The following is a 14,753-nucleotide window of genomic DNA, read 5'->3' on the forward strand; positions in this document are numbered from 1 at the left end:
ATTTATTATGGGTTAAAAACGGGCACAATTAAAAAGTACAAAGCCAAAAGGAAAACACATAAAAAGCATTATACCACCACACCAATGTGGTTTTCTGACAGAATAATTTTTAACGTTACACTAGGTGTGTTCAAAGGGAAATCATTTGCGAACATTAGCTAACATTAGCTAACATATTCCATTTGTTTTGTGTAAGCCATGACCATTCCCTAACGTTAGCGAACAGTCTGAGAAGGTAGCGTCTGTTTGGGCTCTAAACTGCCACTGCTAATAATCATGTGACCAGGTAGGTGTTCTATTACATGTAGTAGGAATAGCAACATTGTTTGCGGTTCGATTATTGCCGAAAAAAAAAAATGCAGCAGTAATCTTTAAAACATTTCGCTTTTTGATGTTTTCACTGTAACATTTTGGAATGTTCATTCAAATCGTTCAACTGAAATTGTTACTAAGAAACATGTTTGCCGGCAACAGAACCACTGTTGAACTCACCTCATGTTTCGTTCTCTAGTCTGCAGACACAACAGCCCTCAGCCACACCGTCACCGGCCTCAAGCCCAACACCATGTACGAGTTTGCTGTCATGGTTACCAAGGGCCGCAAGTCCAGCACTTGGAGTATGACCGCTCATGCCACCACTTACGAAGCAGGTGAGTCCTCTTTCTCTCTCTACAGTATCTATCACACCCTGTCTCTCTGTCTATCTCCAGTATCTATCACACCCTGTCTCTCTGTCTATCTCCAGTATCTATCACACCCTGTCTCTCTGTCTATCTCCAGTATCTATCACACCCTGTCTCTCTCTCTCTCTACAGTATCTATCACACCCTGTCTCTCTCTCTCTCTACAGTATCTATCACACCCTGCCTCTCTCTCTCTACATTATCTATCACACCCTGTCTCTCTCTCTATCTACAGTATCTATCACACCCTGTCTCTCTCTCTCCTTTCTCTCTCTCTCTTCGCCTCTCTTTTTGTCTCTCTCTCTCTCTCTCTCTCTCTCTCTCTCTCTCTCTCTCTACCCCTCTCTCTCTCTCTCTCTCTCTCTCTCTCTCTCTCTCTCTCTCTGTCTCTCTCTCTCTCTCTACCTCTCTCTCTGTCTCTCTCTCTCTCTCTATGAAAAATAACTACCACGCCGCCTGTCATCACAAATACCCCAAATTATATTTATTCGCTGCAACTCTCCGGCAATTATTCTTATGAAATAGTACAGTGTGCACTTTCTAAATGTCTGCATTCATTTGTCAACCCAATCCTTTTTAGAAATACATTGACATTCAATGCTTTTTAGTATTATGTGCTGCTGTGGAAAGCTCAGTTGTGGCCAACTCTTGATCATAGTCGACTCTGATACCTTTGATGTTGGAAAAACCCTGTTCCCTCCTGGTATAACACACTGGTGAGGCCCTGTGTGTGTCCCAAATTACACCCTATTCCCTATATAGTGCACTACTTTTGATGCACTACTGTGCCTTACTTTTATGGGCCCTGGTCAGAAGTACTACACTCTGGTGAATAGGGTTCCACTAGGGATGCACAAAGTTCCTGATACTTGTTTGGACTATGTTTGTTAGTGATTTGTTATTCTCACACAGAAATAGCGAGAAAACATTAAACGTGCTGTGAATGGAAACACAGGAACAATATGAGAACGGTTTGATGCAAGAACAAAGGTAGTTAGCAATTCAACCGTTCAATAAAAAATAAAAAACACAACCGCTCAAACTGTTTGTTTGATTTGAATTCCCGGGGGTAGAAGTTTTCAATCAAAGACGTTGATGTTTCGTTATTCATTACAGAGCAACACATGTTTAGGAATTCCTTTTCGTTAATAAGTCTACAAACACAGTCTCTTTTGTTTGGCCAAAAAACAGGCTATGTTTTTTTGGAAGGTCTCCTGGGGGTCCATTGCAACCAACAGGCAGAATGTAGCACTGTGCTACACATTACAGGCTGGATTTCTTAAAACACTACTGACTGGAGATGACATGCACCTGCGTGTTAAAGCAAACTGGCTTGCAACCAAAAAAACCATAAGAATAAACCAGCCAATCAGTCGATTTCTCCTCGTTACCGTGTCAAGTCCATTATGATACCAGACAGCTGGTCTAGGTTCTCTTCTCCCGCCCCCAATAAGATATCGACCTATCAGGAGCATCGGAAAACCCTGAGGCTGATGAATGTAAAAATACTTATTAGAGCAGGGTTCTTCAATTCCGGTCCTGGAGGGCCGAAACACTTCTGTTTTTTATTTCTACCCGGTAGTTAATTGCACTCACCTGGTGTCCCAGGTCTGAATTAGCCCCTGATTAGAAGGAGAGGATGAAAAACAGAGGTGTTTCGGCCCTCCAGGACCGGAATTGAAGAACCCTGGGTTAGAGTATAAGAATATAGTTGTAGTAGGCTTATATTTCATTCAAAAGTTTCACCTTCAAATAATATCATATATACAGTAAATGCCATTTAAAATAACTTAGCCTAGTTACATTTTCCTTTGATTTATATATACATTATATAACTCAGTCACGATTGACTTGATTTAGTTACACATTTTAAATATGGACTGTCCGGGGATATTTTACCCCAGATCTTGAAAGGAAATGACCATATCAGACATTTTCTTTTAAAGACAGTTGTATTTAATGGATTACATGAATTGGAAACAAATAAAATAATATGAGTGGTCTCTACACCATCAACATTAGTTTTCCTTCATACAACGTGTCGTGGTAAATGAGGAAATACTTTATTTCAGTTGTACGGAATGATTGTCAAATAGCTAAACCGCCCAACGTCTGCTCAACCACCAGGATGAAACATGTTACGATGATAATACCTACCAGACTTTATCTTAAAAGACTTTGGTAGCATGGAGGACTAAGATAACACTGACAACGTCTTGTAAGGAGAGGTAATGAGGTGACCAATAACGGTTGTAACTGAGATCAGCTGCGTGGGTGAATATAGCGCGTATTGATGGTTTAACGAGAGATCAGCTGGCGATAATCTGGTGGCCATCGATGATTGCAATTGGCCCCTTCTGTCTGGCCAATTAAAGGTAGACAGCGATATGACGTAGATGCAGAAAGTAAACAGCAATAGTGGGGTCAATTTCTGCAACAACTAAGAGCGATGAAGCGCGAGGCTCCACTTCTCCACTGTTTTGATGCCCTCGCCACCATGCTGTGAACAGCGTGACCGTGTGAGAGCGAAATCTTGCATCTCTATCATCTCAATATCTGCGGTGTTGCTCGTGGCAACGCCGTTTCACTGACTCTACCTTTAAGGACCATGCAGCCTCTGCTAAGGCAGCTTACTGTAATTACAGGATTAATTAAACCTGAAATGAGCATCAGCGTGTGATGACAGAATTAGGACCCGTGTTGTTGGTGGTATAAACTTGACTTATGACCCTTACTTCCTGTTTCTCTCCTTTCCTGATTGGCTGACAGCTCCTAGCTCCACCCCCAAGGACCTGACGGTCATCAGTCGTGAGGGGAGACCCAGAGCTATTCTGATCAGCTGGCAACCCCCCATGGAGGCCAACGGACGGATCATGGGTAAGAACAGAAGTACTGCCACTGTCGCCACCCTGGACACTTTATCCACTGTAGTGTAAAGTACTGCCAAGTACTAGCCTGAGTGTGTTGCCCCCAGCTTAAAACCCCTCCTCAAGAGTAGTAATCCATTTTGTCTGTGTGGTCCAGCCCAGGGATGGCTTGCCTTTTCATCCTCCAAGCACTACCCTCCCCTTCTCCCATAGAAGACCCATCGCCCTCCTCCCCTCCTCTCCTCTCCTCCTCCTCCTCCTCTCCTCCCCTCCTCTCTCCTCTCCTCCCCTCCACCTCTCGCCTACCCTCTCCTCCCCTCCCCTCTCCTCCCCTCCTCCACTCTCCTCCTCAACTCTCCTCCCCTCCTGGTCACAGATCTGTTTGGGCTGTCTTGCCAACTCCTATAGTCATTGTCAGGGGTTGTTACTTAGTCTCTCTCTCTCTGTGTTGTTACCTTTCCTCTCTACCAGGCTATATCCTGTACTACAGTCTGGATAAGAACATGCCTATAGATGACTGGGTTATGGAGTCTATGTTGTGTTACCTTTCCTCTCTACCAGGCTATATCCTGTACTACAGTCTGGATAAGAACATGCCTATAGATGACTGGGTTATGGAGAGTATCAGTGGAGACCGTCTGACCCACCAGGTGATGGACCTGAACCTGGACACTGTCTACTACTTCAGGATCCAGGCTAAGAATGCCAAGGGAGTGGGCCCCCTCTCAGACCCCCTCCAGTTCAGGACTAACAAAGGTACAGGATGACTAGTCTATCATTACCTTTCTCACCCTTACATCCAGCCCTGTTAACTACCTTCTCCCCTCTCACCCTTACATCCAGCCCTGTTAACTACCTTCTCCCCTCTCACCCTTACATCCAGCCCTGTTAACTACCTTCTCCCCTCTCACCCTTACATCCAGCCCTGTTAACTACCTTCTCCCCTCTCACCCTTACATCCAGCCCTGTTAACTACCTTCTCCCTTCTCCCCTCTCACCCTTACATCCAGCCCTGTTAACTACCTTCTCCCTTCTCCCCTCTCACCCTTACATCCAGCCCTGTTAACTACCTTCTCCCTTCTCCCCTCTCACCCTTACATCCAGCCCTGTTAACTACCTTCTCCCTTCTCCCCTCTCACCCTTACATCCAGCCCTGTTAACTCCTTCTCCCCTCTCACCCTCACATCCAGCCCTGTTAACTACCTTCTCCCCTCTCACCCTTACATCCAGCCCTGTTAACCACCTTCTCCCCTCTCACCCTTATATCCAGCCCTGTTAACTACCTTCTCCCCTCTCACCCTTATATCCAGCCCTGTTAACTACCTTCTCCCCTCTCACCCTTACATCCAGCCCTGTTAACCACCTTCTCCCCTCTCACCCTTACATCCAGCCCTGTTAACTACCTTCTCCCCTCTCACCCTTACATCCAGCCCTGTTAACTACCTTCTCCCCTCTCACCCTTACATCCAGCCCTGTTAACTACCTTCTCCCCTCTCACCCTTACATCCAGCCCTGTTAACTACCTTCTCCCCTCTCACCCTTACATCCAGCCCTGTTAACCACCTTCTCCCCTCTCACCCTTACATCCAGCCCTGTTAACTACCTTCTCCCCTCTCACCCTTACATCCAGCCCTGTTAACTACCTTCTCCCCTCTCACCCTTACATCCAGCCCTGTTAACTACCTTCTCCCCTCTCATCCTACATCCAGCCCTGTTAACTACCTTCTCCCTTCTCCCCTCTCACCCTTACATCCAGCCCTGTTAACTACCTTCTCCCTTCTCCCCTCTCACCCTTACATCCAGCCCTGTTAACTACCTTCTCCCCTCTCAGCCTTACATCCAGCCCTGTTAACTACCTTCTCCCCTCTCACCCTTACATCCAGCCCTGTTAGCTACCTTCTCCCCTCTTACCCTTACATCCAGCCCTGTTTACTCCCTTCTCCCCTCTCACCCTTACATCCAGCCCTGTTAACTACCTTCTCCCTTCTCCCCTCTCACCCTTACATCCAGCCCTGTTAGCTCACCATCTTAGCCTCCCATCCAGTTCAGGACCATCAAAGGTACAGGATGACTAGCCTATCCTACTTCACTTCTCATCCTTATGTACACCTAGGTTTAATAATATAATATAATATGCCATCTAGCAGTAACTTACAGTTACGCGTGCATAGATTTTAGTTTATGGGTGGGCCCAGCGAGAATCAAACCCATTACCCTTGGTGTTGCAAGCTACATACGCCACCAACTGAGCTACGTGAAACCCTAACTAACCCTAACTAACCCTAACTAACCCTAACTAACCCTAACTAACCCTAACTAAGTCCCTGGTTGAAGGATTCCCAGCCGGAGGAGTCTCTCCCTGCTTACTCCCTCCTGATTCTGGTGACGATTCTTCCTCCAACCAGGATTTATTCATGGTCCATCCATCCCTGTTATTCCCAACTAGCCTCTGACATGATTTTGTTCCACCCATAATTGTTTGCAAATAAACTATTAGTAATATTGTCCACCCATGGTAATATGGTAATACTCAGAAGGCTTGCGGTGTGGTTTACAGAGCCTTCAGAAAGTATTCATAGTATTCATAATGTACTTATTCCACATTTGATTGTGTTACAGCCTGAATTCAAAATTGATTTAATAAAACATTTTCTCACCCATCTACACACAACACCCCATAACGACAAAGTGAAAACACGTTTTTAAAAAGGTCTGCAAATGTTTTGAAAATGAAACACAGAAATGTCTAATTTACATAACTATTCACACTCCTGAGTCAATACTTTGCAGAAGCACCGTTGGGCAGCGATTACAGCTGTGAGTCTTTCTGGGTACGTCTCTAAGAGCTTTCCAAGAGATTTTCAAGTGGATTTCAGTCAAAACTGTAACTCGGCCACTCGGGGACATTCACTGTGTTCTTGGTAAGCAACTCCAGTGTAGATTTGGTGTAGGCCTTGTGTTTTAGGTTATTGTCCTGCTGAAAGGTGAATTCAGACTGAAGCAGACTGAACCAGGTTTTCCTCTAGGATTTTGCCTCTGCTTATCTCCATTACATTTCTTTTTTTATCCTGAAAAACTCCCCAGTCCTTAACGATTACAAGCATACCCATAACATGATGCAGCCACCACTATGCTTGAAAATATGGAGAGTGGTACTCAGTAATGTATTGGATTTGCCCCAAACATAACACTTTGTATTCAGGACAAAAAGGTAAATACTTTAGTGCCTTGTTGCAAACAGGATGCATGTTTTGGAATATTTTTATTCTGTACAGGCTTCCTTCTTTTCACTCTGTCAATTAGGTTAGTATTGTGGAGTAACTCCAATGTTGTTGATCCATCCTCAGTTTTCTCCTATCACAGCCATATTAACTCTGCAACTGTTTTAAAGTCATAATTGGCCTCATGGTGAAATCCCTGAGCAGTTTCCTTCCTCTCTGGCAACTGAGTTAGGAAGGACACTTGTATCTTTGTAGTGACTGGGTGTATTAATACATCATCCGAAGTGTAATTAATAACTTCACCAGGCTCAAAGGGATATTCAATGTCTGCTTTTATTATTTATTTTTATCTACCAATAGGTGCCCTTCTTTGCGAGGCATTGGAAAACCTCCCTGGTCTTTGTGGTTGAATCTGTGTTGGAAATTCACTGCTCGACTGAGGGACCTTACAGATAATTGTATGTGTAGGGTAAAGAGATGAGGTAGTCATAAAAAAAAATCATGCCAAACACTATTAATGGACACAGAGTGAGTCCATGCAACTTATTATGTGACTTGTGAAGCAAAGTTTTACTCCTGAACTTATTTAGGCTTGCCATAACAAAGGGATTGAATACTTATTGACTCAAGACATTTCAGCTTTTAATTTTTTATTAATTTGTAAAAATGTCGAAAACATAAATCCACTTTGATGTTATGGGATATTGTGTGTAGGCCAATGACAATTTTTTATTTTTTTTAAATTCAGGCTGTAACACAACAACATGTGGAAAAAGTCAAGGGGTGTGAATACTTTCTGAAGTAAGTTTCAGTCGCGTTAGCACATTGTTTGTCTTCATCACTGTAGGCCAAGGGAAACGAGCTAACGCTGTGCTAATGCTACTTCATCACTGTAGGTCAAGGGAAAACGAGCTAACGCTGTGCTAATGCTACTTCATCACTGTAGGTCAAGGGAAAACGAGCTAACGCTGTGCTAATGCTACTTCATCACTGTAGGCCAAGGGAAAACGAGCTAACGCTAAGTAGCGTCTCTCCGCTAATCTTGCATGAGAACATTAACGAATGTGCTGTTTAGCATCTGTTGCAGACAGTTAACAGTGAACAGGGAGGTCCCAAGTGGATCCTCTGGGGCTAGTTTAACAACATATACTGGGCCAGTGTTCATAAAGCATATCAGAGTAGGAGTGCTGATCTGGGATCAGTTTAGCCTTTGTACATAGATTATTATGAATAGACAAGGTGACCCGATCCTAGTTCAGCACTCTTATTTTTATGACGCTTTTAAGAATACTGGCCCTGGTCTCTAGCTAAATACTGCTAATCAAGCTCAGATATCTGATCTATTATCATACTGTCTGTCTGCTACATGAAAATTGACATCTACAGTAAATGATAGAGAACCTCTGTTACAAGTTTTCAATATAAATCATTGCTATTTGTGTTACTGTAGTTGAGCTGTCAGAAAATGTAGCTAATTTCTAGTCTGCATTCATACATGTCATTCTCCTCAGTTCACTTCTGTGGTGTTCAGTGCTTTGAACCCTTTGGATCCTATTAAGGGAGCACAGAAATGAAAAACAGATCAGATTTGCAGTCTTCAGAATTGTGGTCTTTCAGGCTCCATTTTTAAAGTGCCGATCAAATTGAATAAAACAATATATATATATAGGAAAGATACCAAGAGACAACAAAAAAATCCTATTTACACACTATTCATACGCACATATTGTTATATACAGTACAGTTACATTACATCTTTAGAAAGAGTTGAGGCACTGTGAAACAAGATGTTATTTTATCCGTTTTTTTAAAGCTAAACCTGCTTTTTGCCTCTGGTGGCAGAGCATCCCAGGTCACATGGCTCTATACATAACTTGAGCGATGCATTAAAAATGTTTTTTTTTGGCTACAGTGAAGAAACACATAGTGGCGTCTGGTGGGAATGTACTGTATGTCTGTTGGAAGTGTATGCAAATAGATTATACAAGTGGTTAGGCGTTTTCAACGCACAAATGTTTCTTAAAAAAGACTGAAAGAGAAGTAGTCCATTTCTCATCAACCCTCAACCATGAAAAGACTATCATGCATGTTGTTGATGTTAGTTATGTGTGTGCAGTTAAGGGCAAGGCGTGCTGCTCTGTTTTGAGCCAGCTGCAGCTTTTCTAGGTCTTTCTTTGCTGCGCTTGACCATATTATCGGACAGTAATCAAAGATGGGACAAGACCAGAGCCTGAACAACTAGTACAGTTGATCTTTGTGTGAAAAACACAGAGCATCTTTTAATAAACAGACGTAGCCCTCCACATCTTCACAACAACTTTGTCAATATGACTTCACCATGATAACTGACCATCCAATGTTACTCCTAGGAGTTCAGCTTCTTCAACTTGTTCAATGGTTACACCCTTTACGCACAACTCCAGTTGAGGTTAAGGTCTGAGAGAATGCTTTGAACTAAATACAATGCTTTTGGGTTTCAATATATTTAAGACCAGTTTATTGTTAATGACCCTTTCGGACACTGACTGTAACTCCTTGCTAAGTCTTCGTGAGCTCACTGGCTGTAGGTGCTGATGCGTAAAGTGTGCAATCATCAGCATACAAAGTCATTTTAGCTTGTTGTAAGACAAGTGGCAAATCAAAATAAAGAAGAGTAACGGCCCAAGGCAGCTGCCCTGAGGGACACCGCACTGTACATATCTGATGTTCGAGAAGCTTCCATTGAAGAATACTCTCTTTCTATTGGATAAGTAACTCTCCAACCGTATGATGACAGGTGATGTAAAGCCATAACAAATTCGTTTTTTCAATAACAAGTTATGGTCAATAATATCAAATGCTGCACTGAAATCTAACAATACAGCTCCAACTATCATCTCATTATCCATTTATTTTAACCGTTCATCAGTCATCTGAGTCAATGCAGTACAAGTTGAGTGCCCTTCCCTATATGCATGCTGAAAGTCAGTAGTTAACTTGTTCTTTAAAAAATGGTATTGTATATGTTCAAACACAATTTTCTCCATCAGTTTACTACGAATGGGCAGCAACCTGGTTGGTCGGCTGTTAGAGCCAGCAAATGGTGCTTTACTATTTTTAAGGCAGTGGAATTACTTTAGCTTCCTTCCACGCCTGTGGACACACATTCCTTCAGGCTTTGGTTAAAGACATGGCAAATAGGGGTGGCAATACAGTCTGCTACCATTCTCAATAGTTTTCCATCTAGGTCGTTTACACCTGGTGGCTTATCATTATTGATGGATAACAAACATTCTTCCACCTCTTCTACACAAACTTGACCAAATTCAAAACGGTAATCCTTCTCTTTCATTATTAGATATTCAATATACAAATATGAGCAGTGAGCATCACACACCCCATCTCTCTCTCTCTCTCTCTCTCTCTCTCTCTCTCTCTCTCTCTCTCTCTCTCTCTCTCTCTCTCTCTCTCTCTACCCCAGGCAATCTTCACCACTAAATTGTTATTTGTTATCTCTCTCTCCCCCTCTCTCTCTCACTCTTCATTTCTCTCCCTCTCTCCCCCGCTATATTTCTCTCTCCCTCTCTCTCTCCCCCTTATCTCTCTTTCTCTCTCCCTCCCTCACTTTCTCTCTCCCTCTCTCTTTCAGTGGAACATCCAGACAAGATGGCCAACGATCAAGGTAAGAAGCCACACCCACACAGACTGTCGCAAGAATGATTGTGCCATTTGTAACCATTAACATGTCCATAATTGCACTGCATTCCTATGCGGACAGATAGACTAGAAGTGTTTGTGTGAGTGTGTGTGTGTAAGACTAGAGTGTTTATCCGTACTCCCTCTGACATCACTTCTAGCAGGTGAAGGGTACTAGGGCCTTATCTTCAGGGAGCGGGGAAGGAAGGCCAATTAGCTAGCTGTTTAAATAAATGCCATGAAAAGGAAATTCAAATCTCTCTCTCTCTCTCTCTTTTTCTCGCCCCTCTCAAAAAGGAAAAAAGCCTAATTAAAACAAGAAACAGACGTGGCCTCTCTCACGTATTCTTTCTCTTGCTTTCATGAGTGACTTCTCTCACCGCTGATAATTCCCCTTTAGAAAATCTCAATTGGAAATAGGTTTCTAAATGAACCCTTTGTGTGGTAAATTGTCTTAGCTGGGGGGGGGGGCTGCAGTCCTTTTCACTTTGTGCATTCCAAATGGTACCCTACACATTTTTTTTGGTGCGCTATTTCTGACCAGAACCCCTATGGGCTGTGTTTAAAAGTAGTGCGCTATATAGGGAATAGGGTGCCATTTAGAACACTACAACTGGCCAACGTGCGTCCTAAATAGCAGGCCGTTTGAGTATGCGGAAAAATTATGTTTAATACTGTACATTATACATTCTATACATAGGCCGTAAAAGTTTGTGACATTTTAGAAAATCGAGTATACTTTAAATGCCCGGATGTCACACTAATTTGGGCTTTGACAACAGCTGATCAATTAGATATGGGGATGCGCTACCGAAATCAATGAATGGCGGGAAACAACGCAATCGCGCATGACGCATTCTCAGAATGCGAAAATAGAATGTTTAATAGTATGCGACATTTAGAAAATTGAGTTTAAATTCCAGGATGTTGTGCTCATCTCAGCTCTTCATCTAGTAGAATTGGATAAACACTTGGAAGAAGTGGGCTGCTAGTGAAAGGCCCTAGTTCTCTTCAAGTAGCCAACAACAAAACTAGGCTACTTAATTGGGAAGATGCCCGAAGTATGTAGTACGCTAGTATTTGGACATGCCACTTTCTTGTCTTTTTGTTGCTATGACACTAATGAGAGTTATTCTATAGAGCTGGTTTAATTAAGAGGAGGTTAATTTTTTTATTTTTTATTGTCACATACACCAGATGGGTCCAATGTAATGAGTTGTTTTACAGGGTCAGTCACTTGTGCTCCCGAGTGGCGCAGTGGTCTAAGGCACTGCATCGCAGTGCTAGCTGTGCCACTAGAGATCCTGGTTCGAATCCAGAGTCTGTCGTAGCCGGCCGCGACCGGGAGATCCATGGGGCGGTGCACAATTGGTCCAGGGTAGGGGAGGGAATGGCCGGCAGGGATGTAGCTCAGTTGGTAGAGCATGGCGTTTTGTAACACCAGGGTTGTGGGTTCGATTCCCAGTATGAAAAATAGCTAAAATGTAAATGAAAGGTGCAGTGTAATGTGTTGTTTTACAGGGTCAGCCATAGTAGTATGATAGGTCCAGTGTAATGTGTTGTTCTACAGGGCCAGCCATAGTAGTATGATAGGTGCAGTGTAATGTGTTGTTTTACAGGGTCAGCCATAGTAGTATGATAGGTGCAGTGAAATGTGTTGTTTTACAGGGTCAGCCATAGTAGTATGATAGGTCCGGTGTAATGTGTTGTTTTACAGGGTCAGCCATAGTAGTATGATAGGTGCAGTGTAATGTGTTGTTCTACAGGGTCAGCCATAGTAGTATGATAGGTCCAGTGTAATGTGTTGTTTTACAGGGTCAGCCATAGTAGTATGATAGGTCCAGTGTAATGTGTTGTTTTACAGGGTCAGCCATAGTAGTATGATAGGTCCAGTGTAATGTGTTGTTTTACAGGGTCAGCCATAGTAGTATGATAGGTGCAGTGTAATGTGTTGTTCTACAGGGTCAGCCATAGTAGTATGATAGGTGCAGTGTAACGTGTTGTTTTACAGGGTCAGCCATAGTAGTATGATAGGTCCAGTGTAATGTGTTGTTATACAGGGTCAGTCATAGTAATACAGCGCCCCTGAAGCAATTCTCTCTTTCTCTCACTCACTAACACACACACACACACACACACACACACTCACACACAAAGGGCTCTCACACTTGCCTGGTTACCCAGACTCCTTGCTCCGGTCAAACTCTAGGCCACGCCCACAGACGTTAGTTTCTTCTCCTCAATGAGTCTGTATCTGAACGCCAACACATTCGGCGCCGTCTGATTGGTCCAGAAACCGATGGGTTGGGCCATTACCAGAACACATAACGGTAGAGCGGCGGTTTGAAAATGTATCTTTGGCTTTGATACTGTAATTGGTTAAAGACGATCCAATTGCTCATTACTTTGTTTTGTACAACGCCCCTCGCATCCCTCGTCACCACAAACGACTTCAACGATGGCGGTCTCAGACCTGAAGTGTGAAGCCAACGACGGAGTCATCAGGCTACTCTCGCACAGCTTTTAATTGATGTTTTGTGCAAACAATTTTGAGAGATAAAAAAAAGAGATTGCGTTTTAGTCACCATATGAAATGGTCTCATTGAAGTGTATGATTATTTAGGGACATCTAATTCCAAAAAGTACTCTAAGCTAGATTTAATTAAATAAGCCATATGTTTTTAGAGATAAACGTTCATCAGGAAAGGCATGTAAAGGCACCCTATTCCCTATATAGCACACCACATTGACCAGAACTCTATGGCCCTTGTCAAAGGCACTCCACTATATAGTGAATAGGGTGTCATTTGAGACGCATATAAAAATTATTCTGTATGTCTTCATTGTGACCTGTTAATGCTTTTCAGCAGTTCTTCAGTCTATTTAATTCAAAATGAGGACATTTTGTTGGTTTATATCATGGATTCTGTACCAGCTCTGAATGTTAAAAAAAAATCTGTCTCAATCGAGACCTTGACATAGTTAACATGGTCAATGCACTCAGGCGTTGTACTCAATGCACTGTGGCCCAGGGACCTCAAATTACCCTTGACAAAGGATAGCGTTTAACGTTGTTAAGTCCCAAATGCATGAAAATACAGAGATAAATACAGATCAAATATTGGGAGTGGAGCAAATGTGGGCCAGGACTCAGGGGCTAAATTCGTTTATTGACTTCAGTGAAAGCCCTTGTGGGTCTTTGCCCTAACACACACACACACACACACACACACACACACGTGCACACACACACGTGCACACACACACACACACACACACACACACACACTCACAGCATATAAATCTTGTGAAATGGCTCCAGGGAGGATGTGGTGGAAGCCCAGGCTGGAGATTGATGGTTGGTGCCATTTCTCTGGCTCCTCCTGACTCCTCTGAACCCTCCTAGCCCTCCCAGGCCTCTCCTGGCCCCTCTCCATCCACCTGGCCTCCCCTGGCCTCCCCTGGCCCCTCCCTGGCCCCTCTGCCCCTCCCTGGTCCTTCTGGCCCCACCTGCCTCTCCCTGTCCTTTCTTGCCTCCTCCTGGCCTCTCCTGACCCCCTGCCTCCTCCTGGCCTCTCCTGACCCCCTGCCTCCTCCTGGCCTCTCCTGACCCCCTGCCTCCTCCTGGCCTCTCCTGACCCCCTGGCCCCCCCTGGCCTCTCCTGACCCCCTGGCCCCTCCTGGCCTCTCCTGACCCCCTGGCCCCTCCTGGCCTCTCCTGACCCCCTGGCCCCTCCTGGCCTCTCCTGACCCCCTGGCCCCTCCTGGCCTCTCCTGACCCCTGCCTCCTCCTGGCCTCTCCTGACCCCCTGCCTCCTGCTGGCCCCCTCTGGACCCCCTGACCCCTCTCTGGCCCCTCTGGCACTCCCAGACCTCCCCTGGCCCCCCGTATCCCCTCCTGCCTCCTCCTGGCCCCCCCTGGCCTCTCTGGCCCCTCTGCCTCCCCTGGCCCTTCTGGCCTCCCCTGGCCCCCCCTGGCCATTCTGGCCCCTCTGCCTCCCCTGGCCCTTCTGGCCTCCCCTGGCCCCCCCTGGCCATTGTGGCCCCTCTGCCTCCCCTGGCCCTTCTGGCCTCCCTTGGCCATTCTGGCCCCTCTGCCTCCCCTGGCCCTTCTGGCCTCCCCTGGCCCCCCCTGGCCAATCTGGCCCCTCTGCCTCCCCTGGCCCCTCTCTGGCCCCTCTGGCCCTCCCTGGTCCCATTAGCCTCCCCAGGCCCCTCCCTGGCCCTTCTGGCTTTTCCTGCCCCCCCCTCCCCCCCCCCCCCCCCCCCCCCGAGATGTAACTGATGACTCTCTTTCTTTCCTCCTC

General features: G+C 44.8%; 1 protein-coding gene across 1 annotated transcript in view; it reads left to right on the plus strand.

Annotated features, from left to right (window-relative positions):
• LOC311120079 (netrin receptor DCC-like) overlaps positions 1 to 10,624 on the plus strand; it is a gene marked incomplete at both ends in the record, with an annotated part of 83,607 nt that extends 72,983 nt beyond the window's left edge. The window contains 5 exons of the mRNA XM_084194696.1: positions 512 to 650; positions 3,453 to 3,560; positions 4,112 to 4,306; positions 10,400 to 10,432; positions 10,611 to 10,624. Coding sequence (XP_084050822.1) covers positions 512 to 650; positions 3,453 to 3,560; positions 4,112 to 4,306; positions 10,400 to 10,432; positions 10,611 to 10,624 — 489 coding nt within the window. The remainder of the gene's footprint in view (positions 1 to 511; positions 651 to 3,452; positions 3,561 to 4,111; positions 4,307 to 10,399; positions 10,433 to 10,610) is intronic.
• Positions 10,625 to 14,753: the final 4,129 nt, after the last annotated feature.

This window comes from Coregonus lavaretus, assembly GCF_964263955.1.
Source record: "Coregonus lavaretus genome assembly, contig: HAP1_SCAFFOLD_1688, whole genome shotgun sequence".
Classification (NCBI taxonomy): Eukaryota; Metazoa; Chordata; class Actinopteri; order Salmoniformes; family Salmonidae; genus Coregonus; species Coregonus lavaretus.